The 15570-nt window shown below is 48.0% G+C and overlaps 1 protein-coding gene across 5 annotated transcripts in view; it reads left to right on the plus strand.

Annotated features, from left to right (window-relative positions):
* Positions 1–705: 705 nt before the first annotated feature.
* KCNJ1 (potassium channel, inwardly rectifying subfamily J, member 1) overlaps positions 706–15570 on the plus strand; it is a 28468-nt gene continuing 13603 nt past the window's right edge. For 2 of the 5 annotated variants that reach the window (XM_011965426.1, XM_011965424.1), the window contains exon 1: positions 706–906. Coding sequence is in view for 1 of the 5 variants with exons in the window: in XM_011965423.1 (XP_011820813.1) it covers positions 1529–1558 (30 nt within the window). In the remaining 4 variants the exon portion in view is untranslated. Of the gene's footprint in view, positions 907–1425; positions 1559–15570 lie in introns of all 5 variants that reach the window. The other 3 variants (XM_011965423.1, XM_011965425.1, XM_011965427.1) reach the window with 3 other exon arrangements.

Below are 15570 nucleotides of genomic sequence, written 5' to 3' on the forward strand. Positions count from 1 at the left end.
ATATATTATGAAATAAGGAATGTAACAGAATATTATTTTGTAGAATAGAATAGAATATTATTTCGTTCTATAATAGAGTAGAATATTTCATTATTTCATTCTATATTCATTATTTCATTCTATAATATTATATAATAGAATAGAATATTATAGAATAGAATAGAATATTATTTCATTATATATTAGAATATAACATAGAATATAATATATAATGAAATAAGGAATATAATAGAATGTAATAGAAATAAAGTAATTATTATAAATAAACACAGTAGAAATAAAGTTCACAATAAATGCCATGTGCTTGAATCATCTTGAAATCATCCTCCCCCACCACCTCCCTGGTCCATGGAAAAAATGTCTCCCATGAAACTTGTCCCTGGTGCCAAAAAGTTTGGGGACTGCTGTTCTAGGGCCACTGAATGATTCACAGTACAGGAGACACTGGTGAGGGGCTCCTTGGGGACCCCTACTTCCCTGCCCTGTAACATCCAGCCCCAGGTGCACATGTGTTCAACCTCATGCCTCTGACTTAGACACCATCAACATAAGCATTCCAGCCTTCTGGTTCGAAGCCAGGGTTCCATAAACAAATCCTTCTTAGTTAGCCTCGGGAGCTCAACACCTTTGGTATCTCACCCACTTAACTGGAACGCCTACTCTTGTTGGATCCGGTTATAAAGTAAACTATGTTCTTTGAGAGCTGTTGCATACAGATGAGTTGGTAGCCAGTCTGAGCTGGCCCACAGACTCATAAAATCAACAGGGCCTCAGGTACCCTCACCCAGCACATCCAAACTCTTGCATCAAAGGTGCAAGGACTTGCTCACATCGAGAATCTGTCTGCTTTCTTGGAGACCAAGAAAATGAGTTTTTGTTTCTACATTTACTCCAGCAATCCATGAGGTAAGAGGAGAAACACCTCATTGTCTCTTTGTAGGAAAAAGAAGTTAATTCTTGTGAAAATTTAGACTTCTTTTCCCCACCTCAAATCTAGGCAGACTTGTCTGTCCACTTCTGGGGGGATAGATAGAAGCACGGTTTTAACTCACTCACTGGATGCTTTTGATGTGCTGGTTACGTTTGGATTTATTAGCTGTGAGCTACATCTTGCCTTCCCTGGGCCACTCTGCAGCCCTGCGGCTGGAGGGCAGTAAGAATCTTTGGTTGCATCATGCCTGGATCCGAAGTCTTCTTTTGGCGGCAGAGATGTACGTAGGGTTTTCATCTCCGGTGGCATCCTTTCAATTGTAGCAAGACCTTGCCTAGTAACACAACCTCTGCCAGGCCTTTTCCATCTTTAAGGTAGAGGATCAAGGTGCTAGTGGGGTCTACTATGGAAAACATCTATCAGGAAAAGGCAAGAGTTAGCAAGACATTTTGATTACCTTCGCCCAAATGTCTTTCTTTCCTTTCCTGACGTAGGACTTCATAGGAATTTTGCACCATTCTGAATGAATACATTTGGATTTCTCAACATTTGTTCAGCTCCCTAATGACTGTTGTGACAATTGCTGTATACCAGTGAATGCCAACTGTTTATCTCTGCTCTGAACAGGTATGGAGCCCCTTCTCTCAATATCTGTATCTTACAGATTTGGTGCATAGACACTTAAAAGGAGTTGGTCTTTCTCAACCAGCAACCTTTAGGAAAAATGATTGGATTTTTCTCCTTTTAGCTGGGCTTACAAAATGGAGCAAAACATCATGATTGTGCAAAGGATCCGTTATGGACAGAAACTTGGCAGAGTCCCTCACTGGATGCTTTTGATCTGCTGGTTGTACCTATATTATTAGCTGCGAGCTGCACGCTGCCTTCCCTGGGCCTTTCCTTGGCCCTGGGGCTGGAGGGCAATTAGAATCTTTGGTTGAATCTTTGGTTACATTGGACGAGCTGCGCATTCTTTGTGGGCTCCCTTCAGTCGTGGGCTTGGCTTGTGTTGTCTTACTCTACATTGTTTAGTGTAAATGGATTCTCACTAAGTCAGCTTCAGCTTCTAAGAGCATGATGGGGTAGGGATATCTGGGAATGTATGGGCCATAAGAAAAGCTTTTTTTTTTTTTTTTTTAAATTTATATATATATACTCAAGTCATGAAGGTGGATTTCTTTTGTGTAAAGAGGTGCACCAAGTCATTGTAGGTCCAAGACTGCACTTGCAAAGAAGCAGAGTATGTGAATTCCTTGTGAGTGGGTCTTGATCTTTAATGCTGTTAGTGACTTTTGGTTTGCCTGATTTTTTTTTTTTTTTTAAATATAAGAAGCTTGTAATTGCCAAGCATGCTTTGCTGTGAAGAGCTAAGACTTGAAATTCCCCATGCACGTTCTTTTTCTTTCCTCAGTAATGTGTTTTTCTGTGCTAGGTTACAAGTCTACCCTGGACCTTGTCACAGCTCAGTGATTATCCAGGGATTCAGCTGCGACTCACATGCTTTGCCTTTTACTTGCCCCAGGGTTTCCATGCATTGAAGGCTTCCTGGTGCTCTCTCAGTGGAATTGCTTCTGGCCTGGCAGTTTGATCCTGAGGGTGACCCAAATGTTCCTCCCCTTGGCTCCACAATTTAAGATGCCAATGGTGACTATTGTCTTCTCTTCATTCTTGTCTTTCTCATGACTATTATTATTATACATACAGGTTTTGTTCTTCATTTGCCTTTCAACAAGCTTGTAATGAGAACTCATTGTGTTTGGGGTGCTGGGTCCTGGGAAACCACTGAATGGCTTGGGAAACACTGCTCTGGAGGGCAGGCACTTGGGCTAGGGGATATATGCATGGAAACAAACTGTCACACACTAGTGGGAGAGATACCATGACCAGTGGGGACTGCGACACAAAAACGTAGCTCATGGTATTATCACTGCCTGCACAGGAAAGTACATCATACTTTTCCTACAGAAGACCTCATGGAAGCATGATCCTAAATGCCCTGGGTGAGCAGGAAGGGGCCTACTGGAGGCAGGGAGAAGAACATTCTAGAACAAGGAAATGGCATTTACAAAAATATGCAAGCATGAGACAGAGCATGGCTTACACAGGGAATACCAGGCTGGTGTGGCTGAGGGTGGGTGACCAGGGGAGGGGTGAGGGAAGCTGCAGGGTGCCATGATGAAGGACCTAGTACGTGATGCTGAGGAACTTGGGCAGTGTCTAGAAGGTGGTGAGAACCAGGGTAAGATCTTGTTTACGATGTGGAAGGGCTGCTTTGCCTGCAAAGTGCAAGGTGGACTGGAGTAGGGTAAGACCACGGCCGGGTAATCAGGGAGGAGATTACCAAGAGGCAGAAGGCACAAGGTCTGGTGGCCGATCGGCTGCAGAGAGTGATGGGAACAGGCGAGGATGAAGTGGAGCTCTGAAACAGGAGCCAGAGACTCCCAAAGGCCACAAAAAGAGCACACTTTGAATGGCACAGAGCCTTTTCCTTCCATTCACCCTCCCACATTCAAGACTGTGATGACCTAGGCTCAAGCCAAAAGAATACAGAAAAGGGCCCGGGCCTTCTCAATCTGCTCTGTCTCCTGAAATATATATGGTTGAGGAATAGTATTAGTACTGCTGTGAAATAGCAAAAAGTGGTTGGCTTGATTATGTGGTTCAGAAATCATCATGAACAAGCAGGGTATGCAGAAATTGGAAAAAGAAAACAGAGCAAAAACAAACATCTACAAAAAAAATGCTGAAGAAAAAAATTAGTATAGAGACATATAAAAGATAGACCCCTAGAAAAGTCAGCAATAGGCCTGGTGCAGTGCTTACACCTGTAATCCCAGCACTTTGGGTGGCTGAGGCTCATCTGAGGTCAAGAGTTCAAGACCAGCCTGGCCAACATGGAAAAACCTCATTTCTACTAAAAATATGAAAATTAGCCAGGCCTGGTGGTGCACACCTGTAGTCCCAGCTACTTAGGAGGCTGAGGCATGAGAATCGCTTGGACCCGGGAGGTGGAGGTGGCAGTGAACCGAGATCGTGCCACTGTACTCCAGCCTGGGTGATAGAGTGAGACTTTAAAAAAAAAAAAAAAAAAAAAAAGAAAGAAAAGAAAAGTAACAATTTTGCCCTGTTTCAGGCAGGATGATTTTAAGCCATCCTTTTAGAAGATTGTGAAGGATGTGCAAAGTGTCAGCCTTTCTTGCCACTGCCTTGTCAGAATCTGTGAGCAAACAGAAAAAAGAACGATGCCCTTACACATGAAACTCCCGGATTCTTTTTAGAAAAATAACAGAAAGAAACCAAAAATAGTGCAGAGAACAGGTCGCTTCAAAACTATTGAGGATCCAAAGATGTTCTGCCCTAAGGAATTGCTTCTCAAAAACTGTTATTAAGGTCCTTATCTGTCAAATATAAAACCCAACCCAAAAGCATCCCATCAGAAACCAGAGCATTGAAACACTAATTTTGAACAATCATTGTAAAGCCTCATCAAATCCAGCTCACTCATTGCAGGAATACACAACTCAAAGGCCCTAGGAAAAATGTAAATCTGAATTTTCCCAGCACTGTTTTGGATAAATAATTTCTTCTCTCAGAAGAAGCCTGTTGTTATTTTTCAAAATGGGTTTCCCAGTATGCAACAGAGTCCATCTCTGCATGCATGTATCTGCCCTGTGCTGTGTTCTGCCGTTACCATGCTTTGTAAACTTTGCATTCTGGTTAGATGCATGTGACCCACCCATGCTTCTAAGAGAAGATTCTTTTTGAATGCTCCGTGAAGTACAAGCCAGAATTTTCCATTTATTTAGAATTTCCAATGTTCCTGTCCCTCCCTCTCCTCCACTTGCACACACACCAATGTTTCTTGGCTGGGATTCAGGAATTGTATTTATTGGGGTCTCCCAGTGTGTCACCATATCCCCAGGGAGCAGACTTAAATGTGCGACCCAACACAGTTGAAAGCAACAGGTTAATACTGTCTTTGCAGAGTTAAAACAGCCCAAGCTCTCTCAGGCGACTGCCTCTAGGGGAAGTCTCATGGTTCGTTGCCCTTGATTACATTCTCAGGAGCTTTCTGGTTTTAACCAGATCTACCATTTGTCCTTGAGGAGCTCAGGAGAACTCAGCAACTGTGAATAACTGTTGCGGGTCTTTTCACAAGAGAAGACTCCGTGAAATGTGCGGCCCCTTGGAGTCCGAAAGCAGCGATGAGATGTTCAGAGAGATAAGGGTAATCCTGGTCTCATGCTGGAAGGTGCATGTGACCGTTTTGGGGATCAGGGTATTTGGATGCTGTTAAGGGAAGTGTTGGACGGCTGATGAATTATGCACAGAGTATGGGGAGCTTGAATCGGGTTCAGAGATAAGCCATAGGCATGGGCTAAGGTCACTTTAGAAGACCTCTGGGAAGCCCCTGCTGTGCTGGACTTAGTGAAGTGTGATGACACAGTCCCTGTGCTGCAGAAGCTCCGGTCCCCGTGAGAGGATGAGTAGGGATGACAGGTACAAGAGTGGCTTCGTGACACATCAGCGAACTGGCAGAGCATGAGCACGTTTTAACCTACCGACCAGGCTCCCCAACCCAGTCTGCTTCAAGGGCAGCCCTGGGGGATGGGGGGAGTGGTAGGAGAGAGGGCTGCTTCCTCTCCCAATACTCCATCCCCTCAGAGGAAGTGGAGAAGGGGAGTCAGGAGACCCCCAGAGCGTGCCCCAGGACCAGATCTGAGAGTCTTTTCCAGCATGGGGCCCTTCACTCCTAGTCCTGCCTGAATCCATTGTGCACGGGAATTCACGCCCAGGCTGGGCAGTACTGACCACTGAAGAGACGGGATGACGTCTGCTGGGGACAGAGGCTGCCAGGGAGTGGAGAAAACCCCGTGCCGCACTCGGATTTTCTTCACCTTCTTACTGACACACCTGCTCCTTTGGCTGGGCGTTTCCCAGCCTGTGGTGTTTACAGATTTGGATTTCTACAAAGATGCCCCTTAAGTATCTTGTAGCAGTGGGGAAAGGGGTGGGGAGAGAGCGGGAGGATGGCACTGCAGCAAGGTGAGTGGCGCGACCCAGGCGCCCAGCGCGCAGCAGGCAAATCCCTTCCCACGCGACTGACCACATCCACTGAGACCCGAAGCTGGGAATAGGCAGCCACCGGAGAAGCACAGGCGAGAGCTGGGGGTTGAAACTGCTTTCTCATCTATGAAGAGGCTGGTTTTCTCCTCCTCACTGAAGGCCAGAGGAAACGAGACTTCAACCTCACCCGTTAGGATGTGGGTTGGAGATCAGGAAGAAGCTTGGGCTTTAGGGGTGTGCAGAGGCAGGAATCCATGTCAGCGGGAAATGGACACAAACTTCTACAGACACAGAGCCCGCATCTCTCTTTCTGGGAGGGGTTCTGGTGGCCGCTTACTGACAGGCAGGGCATGGGGCTGGCGTTTTTGGAAATCTTATCACAAGGCCCTCATTCCTGGGCTTGCACCAGGGAGGCGAGCCCCAGTTCTCCTGCTCTCCAGCGGCTCCCAGAGTAAGGGTATGTTTCTGATGACGGTCGCCTCTGGCTATCACTCTGATTCTGCCTTTCTTCAGGTTGCCTGGGTCTATCCCATCAATGAGCCTGTGATTACTGGGTACAAGCTCCCTTGCAGCTTCCTTTCTGTCTGAGGTCGCAGCGATACCTGCTAGCCCTGTTGCTTCCATCTTGCCTCCTCACTCGGCATGTTTCTCTTCCTGTTCTAAATGTCCCAGCTCATGCTCCTCCATGGTACCATCCCCATTGACCCCAGCCCCACTAGGGCCCCCGATGCTGGGTCTCAGCTGCGAGTGAATGCTGCAACCTTGCGTCAGTCGCTCAGTCAGCACCCCACCACAGGAAAGCGCCGTGAGCAGAAGCTGGCGACACCAGAGTTTCTGTCTTTGCCTGCTTAGCCATGTGGGTTAGGGAGCCCCAGGGACGCCAACAACCAGACCACAGGCGGGCTAATTTCCAAATGCAGACACAGTGAATGCCAACCATATTTCACCAGTGACTGGAGAGCAGATGCTGGGCCATTCGTGGGCCCTGTGTGTGCCTGGGGATGGAGAGAAGGCAGGACACTTGAGGGAGATGCCAGTGCTGCCTCTGAGCTGTTGATGCTCCCTGCCCTGGGGTTCATAAAAATAATCCTCTACGTGGCGCATAGAGTATTTTTGTGTTTTCTGAAGTATTATTACAGGCAGGCCCCGGCAACATGATCTTCATCTCCCAGATAGGGAAATTCCTGCACCAGGAAAGGGGCTGGACGTGCACCTGTCACATAGCTGCTAAGTGGAGCTGGGTCTCTGGCCTTCAGGGCACTTCCTTTGTGGTCACACCTGGGTTTCAGAGCCAGTTGGCTTCTACTTTTCTGAGCAGCTTCCTTCAGCATTTTCTTGTTTCCTCTGTGCTTGCATCCCGCCTGCCCCTTGGGGTCACCCTGTTTCCAGGCTATTGCATCTCCAGGCCCCTTGGTCCAGCTGATGTGGGTTACAAGGCCCACCTGTGAGGTGGCAGTGGGCTAATTTTCAATAATCCAGTTGGTGACTGTTCTTCAGAGAGAATCTTCTGGAATCCTTGACTTAGTGACAGCACAGAGACTTCCTGAGTTCCTTAAGTCACATCTTCCTTCCCTTAGGTCACTTCTTAAAAAAAAAAATCAATTCATTTCTACAAGAACTCCTGTATACATTTCACACAGTGAAACCTGTGCAGTGTCACGCACTTATGTGAGACAGTCATTGCCTCTCTTTCACATTGTCAGGATGGAATTCTTCACTGGACACCTGCCACAGTGGCCTGCCGGCCTCTCAGTCAACCCATCTTCATGTCTCACTGAAGTCTCTCTTGCCATAAATCCAAGTCATGTTTCTATAGTGTGGCTCCTCCATCCGGATTCTCCCGAGCATTGCATCATTTAACCTGTACGATGGCCCTGGGAAGTAGATAGCATCATTGTCATCTGACAGATGAGAATCTGAGGCCTGACTCTTGCCCCGTCTGGGGCCAGGCAGGTGTCCTTCCGGGCGCCCCTCTGAAATCAATGCCGACCTCCCTGCGCAGCGCCCTCAGCAGGCGCCAGGGGGCGCTGCTGCTGGTAAGCGGGAGGCCCGGCGGAGGCGAGTGTGGGCCCTGCCGCGCCTTCTGTCTCCCCTGCGCGTTGCTGCCAGCGCCGTCTGCAGCACCAGTGCCTACTTACGGGTACTTTTCAAGGTCACTTCTAGTTACTGTTTCTTTCTAAGTCCTTATCACAATCTATAATTACTCTGTTTATTTGGCTCCTTTTAATTTCCTGCCCAGCTCCCCCACTTTCCTGGGTCTTGTGAAGGCCGTACCCCAGTGCCCAGCACAGGCGGCTCCCACTACAGATGACCTGACAGATGCAGAAGGGAGGGCGAGCCAGGAGAGGGCACGCAGGGAAGGGAGGTGAGGAGGGAGGGCCAGCCTTTCCCCCAGGCCTTCCTTCCTTTTCTCTCCTGCCTTAGACATCAGGATTTACTCATCTTCTGGGCCAGATCTTAGGGAACTTGGGGTGGAGACATCGGGTTAAGACCTGGGTTCCGGCTGGGCTCGGTGGCTCAGGCCTGTAATCCCAGCACTTTGGGAGGCTGAGGCAGGAGAATTGCTTGAGGCCAGGAGTTCAAGGCCAGCCTGGGTAACCTAGTGAGACCTCATCTCCACAATCAATATACTAGCCTGGAGTGGGGTACTTGCCTGTGGTCCGAGCTACTCAGGAGGCTGAGGCGGGAGGATCCTGTGAGCTGGGGAGGTAAGAGGCTGCAGTGAGCTATGATTGTACCACTGCACTCCAGCCTGGGCAACAGAGCAAGACCCTGTCTCAAAAAGAGCTGCGTTCCTACCTCAGTTCAGCCTCATATGAGTTCTTTAAATTCTCTAAACTTCAGTTCCCTTCCTTGTCAAATAGAGAAAACTAGACCTACTTCATGGGATCGCTGTGAGATTGAATGAAATAATTTCTGCCAAGCCCCTACCGCAGTTGCTGGTACATGACAGAGATTCAACAAGTGTCCACTCCTTTTCCCCTGTGGTAATTCCATGCCTAGAAGGGACCCACCATTTAACCCCAGTCCTGTAGAGTAAAATCAACCCCTTATGTGCCTTCAATCACATAAGAGGGGTAACTTGCCTGGTGGGATGAGGGTCTGGTAGCAAATTCACTACCACCTTTCAGGTCTGTGCCAAAGAAAGTCACATGGGAAAGGATTAGTTTTAATGAGTTTCTTCCAATAAGTAAACCCAAGGTAGACACATAGCTACCTGCTGAGTCCTATGCTAGGCTAAATTCTAACCTTCTAGCTCTGTGAACTTGGATCAATCACTTAGCCTCTGCTGTTTGGTCTCTTTCTCTAGACACTGGGAATAATAATGCTGTGTATGTCATAGAGTGATTGTAACTACTGAGTTTAGCCCTGGAGACTGCCTGGGACATAGTAAGATCCGTTAATGTCAGTGATTTCTGGTCCATGGATGAGAAGGAAAACTACCCTGACTGAACTAGTTTCACGAAAACTTTATGGAACATTTATTATTGGCCAGCCTCTTTTCTATATCTTGTCTTCCTTCACCTTCAAATCACTCTGAAAACTACGCGCCCTTCCCATTTTTCATTCATTCATCCATTCACTCCTTCAACAAACCCTAGCTGTTGCCACGGAGACATGCGCCATTTGAACAGAGGTTAATTGTCAATCAAATATGGTGGTGCAGAGTTGACATTTAACTGTTCTTACCTGTCTTTCATGGTAGGGCTCATGAATGTGTTGTGAACCTCCTTAAGGAGTGGATGTTTTTCTCTGGGCACTTCTGCTTGGTCTGTAGCATGCATTTCCTTGTCTCTTCATTCTCAGCTGCTCTTACTCGCCAGTGTTCTTTGCCTCTACATCCCTTCCCATCCCTCCCCATCCCTCCCCATCCCTCGCCATCCCTCACTATCCATCACCATCCCTCGCCACCCCTTGCCATCCCTCTTTAACCCTCCCCATCCCTTCCCATCCCTCGCCATTGTGGAGCTTCTCACATTCCCTTTGCCCACTCTATTTTATCCATATTTTATGCAGTTTCTCCAAGCTTTTGCACAGGGTTTAGCTGCTCTTGCCCTTTTTAAAACTTTTAAACCCTTGACTAAGCCAATAAATGCTAAAATTGGGTAATTTTTTAAAAATGTAAATGAATACCCAGAAACACATTTTTATGTATGTTTTCAGGTACAATATTGAGTTCAAAATACATGAGATCTACGTATTCTTACTCACTGTAGAAAATCTAAGATTAACTTAAAAAGACGAGGGGGGCAATGCTCCCAGGTGCATCCCGAGCCAATGCACAGGCATTCGTCCCTGCCGCCTGTCAGCATTGGCACTTATGAATCCACCATATGCAGTGTCCACACCATCCCTGGGTGTTTCCTTGGTCATTAGTTTGGTGAGCAAGTGAAAAACTAGCTCAGCTACAACTTGGAGAAAAGTAGCTTCTCTCTTCCCTGGCCTTCTCTGTTTGGAGAGAGCCCTGAGGCCCAAGGAACAGTGTTGGGTATAACATAGGGATGCAGCTGACGGGTCCCTGCACTTGTGGCACTCCCAGCCTGGGGAAGGGCACTGACCTTGGTCAAGAAAGATTTGTAGAGTCTCCACTGTGGATCCGCATGCTGGGGATTCAGAGGAAGGCAAGACGGGCTGCTGTCCTGGAGGGTGCATTCTGTAGAGGGGAGATGGACAATCAGTGAACGCATCACCAGCAGGGAAATAAACAATCAGCCTGACAGCCACTCTTGATAAGAGATGGGAAGAAGCCAAGACAGGATGGAGTTCCCACTGGAGCAGCGGATGATCCTTAGATTGGATGCTGAAAGGCTCTCGAAGAAGGTGGTGATGGAGCTGGGTCCCCAGTGACATGGAGCAGCCAGACACTGGAAGACCTAGAGCAGAGCAGCCCTGAAGGAGGAAGCGGCAGGTGCCAAAGCCCAGGGCAGGAGCTGCGCCGCACACTTGCAGAGCAGAGGGGGTGGGAACATAGTGAGTGAGGTGACAGCGGGGATGACTTTGGGCTGTGGAGTGTGGCAGAGTCCCGGCTATATGGGGCCTTGAGGTCATCAGAACAAGGGGAAGCTGAGAGAAGTCTCAGCAAGGCAGCAGCGTGATCTGATATTCAGGACTCCTTCCTCACTCTGATGGTGTGGACTCTATTACAAGAAGGAGAGAGAGGCAGTGGACAGATCAAGGAGCCCATTTTTGTAGCCCAGCCAAGGAATTATGGTGGCCTGGCAGCAAAGGAGATGAAGAGAAGAGGACAGAGAGGTCCTGACTATATTCTGTAGAAAAAGCAGACAACATTTGCTGATGGATTGCTTATGAGGGTGAGAGGAAGAAAAGAAGAGTGAATCAAGGTTTTGCTTGACTCTGGGGTGATGTGCCATTGACAGAGCTGAGGATGCTCTGAATTGAACAAAATCAGTATCAATTCAGTTGTATTCAGTCCTAAGAAGGAAAAGAAGATGGTATTAGGAAATTTTTTTAGAGTAGGAATTTCAGCCCAAGATGCCTATACCCAGATGTGCTGTACCCGCATATATCACACATGGAGCTGCCCCTCTCCGGCTCCCTCTTCTGCGGTCCTCCCTCTGTCCTGCACTCTGAGGGTGGACATGCACCTCTCACCGCAGCCTAGTGGCCATGGAACCTGCAACCCCAGCCAAGAGCTTTCAGAGAAAGGATCATGCCAGGCATCCATCACAAAGCCTTGTGCCCTGGCTGCCTCTGGGTCTAGAAGGCTGGTCATGCAAACCTCAGAGGAAATTCAGTTGGTCTAGCACAATTGCATTCTCCTCATGTAATTTAATCTTATCGTTTCATGGCCAATCTTTTTCTCTCTGATCCACAGATTTCACCACTTCGTTAATTTGTCCCTAGCAGACAGATAAACAGAGTCTTCTCCGTCTGGGCCTCATGTACACAAAGATGCTTCTGACAGGCCCCTTGAAAGCAGCTCAGAGCCTGCTGTCTTTTCCCGCCCATCAGTTCTGGTGGGAAAGCCTTCTTTAAGAGGCTCCAGGAGGGGATGAGGGGAGAGAGAGAGAAGAGTTCCCAAGACCTGGCAAGAGCCCGGAGCAGGACTGTGCATCCTTCCTGCATTTTCTCTGCAGCTCACACAGGCACAGTGGTGCTGTCCTTGGGTTGGGCGGTGAGAGCTGCCTGCCCAAATCCAGACCTGGGAGTTAAAACTGAGTTCCCCAAGTACCACCCCAGTCTTTGGCTGTCCCAGTCCTGATCTCTTCATCCTGACTCTCGTTCAAGAGTCCACAGCCCTTGAATGTGGTCTCTTCATCAGAGCCCCTCAGCCCTGCTAAACAAGGAAGGTACCCAGCATTTATTGTGGCTTTCCCCATACTGAATCCTCTACTGGGCCTTCCCACACTTAATCCTATCTCAGCACTGTGAAACAGATTTCCTTATTTCCATGTTCACGTTCTCTAAACGTTCAGGTTTGGAGAAGCAAAGTAACTCACTCTGATAACAAGTGGAAGAGGTGGTGTTTAAGCCCAGCTCTATACTGCCTTATAACCTATCCCTTCACTACTTTCAAGGCACCGGTGGAGCCCCATCTTTGCTTTGCCAACCTTATTTACTGGCTCTTTGCAATAACGTCTTCAATCGTAATGCGGATCGCAGCTTGGACCTCACACCCTCTGGGTGCCAGGGAGCCAGTATTTTGGTTAGTGCTAAGGCCAGTTTTCAATCTCATCGCAATTCCTAGAAGTCTTCCTTCTATCCTCTTTTCTCCATCTGCTCCAGTGAAGATCGGGGATCTTGGCAAGGTGCGAAAGGTCAGGACTCAAATGACGTTGGGGAAAAAGAATAAACCCATCACTGAAAATGAGTACAATTATTGGAAGTGTGGGAGGGTAAGAAAAGTGAATCAGGAAGTCATGTCCAAAACAACAAAAAAGAAAAGGAAGGAAAGAAAAACCGTAAACAGCTCACAATGAGCTCCAGGGTTTTTGTTGCTCCTTATGTTTCTTAGCAACATTTTTGTTTGTTTGTTTTCCAGGCTTAATCGATTACATTGAGAAATTAGCTCTGTAAAAACCCCAGGTAGGCTGCTGGGTCACGCACCAGTAAGCTGCAGAGGTGGAATTCAGGCCTGACTCCAGACATGTGTTTCAAGGCCAGAGACTCAGTGGGGAACCTGCACATGCGCTCCAGCTAGACCACCTCATTTCTTTTCATAGGAATTAGTACTCTTAGAACACCAGGTGCTTCAGTTTCTTTCCCCAAACCCATCATGCATCTACAATACTTAGTAAGATCTAGGTTTGGCCTTGCAGGTGTGTCATCAAACAGATCATTACGATTTGTGCTAATCCAGATGAGGATGTTGAGAGGTGCTGGTTGGGGACATTCTTTCTAGTTCTTGATAGTGGCCCTTATTCAGGAAGTAAGTGAGGAACATCCAGCCCTGCCTTTGAGAAAGGGCCCAGCCTCTGGACATGCACAGTGGGGGGTTTCTGTCATTCTCCCGTGAGCCCTTGAATGTGGACTCCACACAACTCTGTGCCCTGTTGTCACCCAAGAAAGCAGCAAGGTCCCCATCCCAGTCACCTTCCATCCTTCTCTCTCCTTGGCGTATGTGGTGCGGGGTGGGGAGCAGAGGGAAGTAGTGGCACTGGGGAAATGTGGGGCAAGGAGGGTTTTTGAATGGGCCTGTGGGGCTCTGGCTTGTCTGTGAGGTCATGCTGAGTCTCCGGAAGTGCTGGCTCAAATGGTAATTGGAACATCCGCACTGCTGACTCCAGGAATACAAGGGCTATGGGCAGGGAACAAAATGCCTGAAAACATTCACACAAAAGATGTGCTGAAAGAAGGAGAAAGAAGGAGAAAATGAAACCAAGCTCCCAGGAGAGCCGAGAGAGGGAGCGCTGGCTTGGCTGGTGCAGTAGGAGAGACCCTGTGACTTTCCTCCCGTCCCACAGATCTGCCCTCTGGCACTGGGAGGTGTGAGGGACTTCACCCTGGAGCTGCCAACCTGGGATCATAACTGAACACCATTCTCAGGCTTGTGGAGCCCAGGTGCAGGTGGATGGGTGGGTGGGTGAGTGGGAGGGCCCACGGTCCGGCCTGGACTTCTTCACCCACACACACCTGGGCAGCAGCAAGGAAGAGCTTCTCCTGAAGACCCTGGAAGAAGAGACATCTCCCACACTAGCGGGCCTTCTGTTTAGCAGTGAGGGTGAGCAGAATAATACTTTCCATACTCCAAGCTCTTGTGGCAAAGAAAATCATTTTGATGGCGGTGCCGTCAGGATCACAGTAGCCACTTGCTAGAGAAGGCAGGTGCTGAGTTCAGCCAAGGTTCCAACAAGGGTCTAAAAGCATGGGAAGTGGGGTGAGAGTGGGAGGGGAAGTGGGTCGAGACTGTACTGTGTGGCAGGCACTTTACGTGTGTGTGTTTTCTATCCCAGCTTTATTGCAATATAATTCTCATAAAATAAAACCCACTCATTTGAAGTGTATGATAGGTGGTTTTCAGTGTATTCACAGAGTTGCACAGCCATCATTACAATCAATATGAGAACATTTTCATCACCCACAAAAGAACCTGGTGTCCATTAGCAGTCACTCCTCATCGCCTCTTCCCCAGTCCCGGCAGCCACCAGTCTAACTCTCTTTCTCTGTAGATTTGCCTATTTTAACATACCATTTACATAGAATCATACACTCTTCGGCTTCTTTCACTGGTCTAATGTTTTCCAGGTCCGTCTGTGTTGTAGCATCTACCAGTACTTTTTTCCTTTTTAGAGCTGAATAATATTCCACTGTATGGATACATCACATTTTATTTATTGATTCATCAGCTAATGGACATCGACTGTTTCAAAAGTTTCCCCTTTTTGGCTATTGTGAATAATGCTGCTATTCACATACTCATTTTCATGTGGATATGTGTATTTCTCACTGAATCCCCATAACAACAAAGGCACTAGAATCACCAGTATAGTGTGGAAAAGTGCGGCTCAGAGAGGTTAAGGAACATCTTTGAGGCTGAAAAGCTTCTTTTGATTTGGCTTGATTTTGGTAGACTAGCAAATACATGAAAATAAAGTGGAATTTAATTTTGCCTTTTCCAGGTCATTATACACCATTATTCACCACTGAGTGAAAAGAAACGAGGAAAGGAATGAGAGAAAGTGCGTCAGCAGGCCTTCTCTCCCGGGAAGTGGGTCTCAGTGAGGGCCCCGAGCTTGCCTGCCTTGGCATGGCTCTAAGGTCTAGGGGGATGCCCCCTTCCTGCTTGTCCTCTTTGTTTCAGAGGCAGACACCAGGATTGCTCAAGAGCAGTTCAAGACATTTGCTGGAGAACCCAGCTGGGAAGTCTCCCAGGCAGTGTCCTGTTCTAAGAGGGCTCCTGGGTGGGCTCTGCCCGGTGATGAGGATGGGGGCGTGCTAAATGCCAGCAAGAAGAGCCCCAGTGAGAAGACTCCAGCATTTGCTCAAGGGCAGCTCTGTGGCGTGGAACAAACGGTCACTGAAGCTACTGGCTCTGCTCCCTCTGGCTCCAGGGTTTTCCCAGAAAGCACTTGGACGTGGGAGGGTGGGTGATGACGTGCCGCCCCATTAAT

Source organism: Mandrillus leucophaeus, unplaced genomic scaffold, assembly GCF_000951045.1.
Source record: "Mandrillus leucophaeus isolate KB7577 unplaced genomic scaffold, Mleu.le_1.0 Scaffold724, whole genome shotgun sequence".
NCBI classification, from domain to species: Eukaryota; Metazoa; Chordata; class Mammalia; order Primates; family Cercopithecidae; genus Mandrillus; species Mandrillus leucophaeus.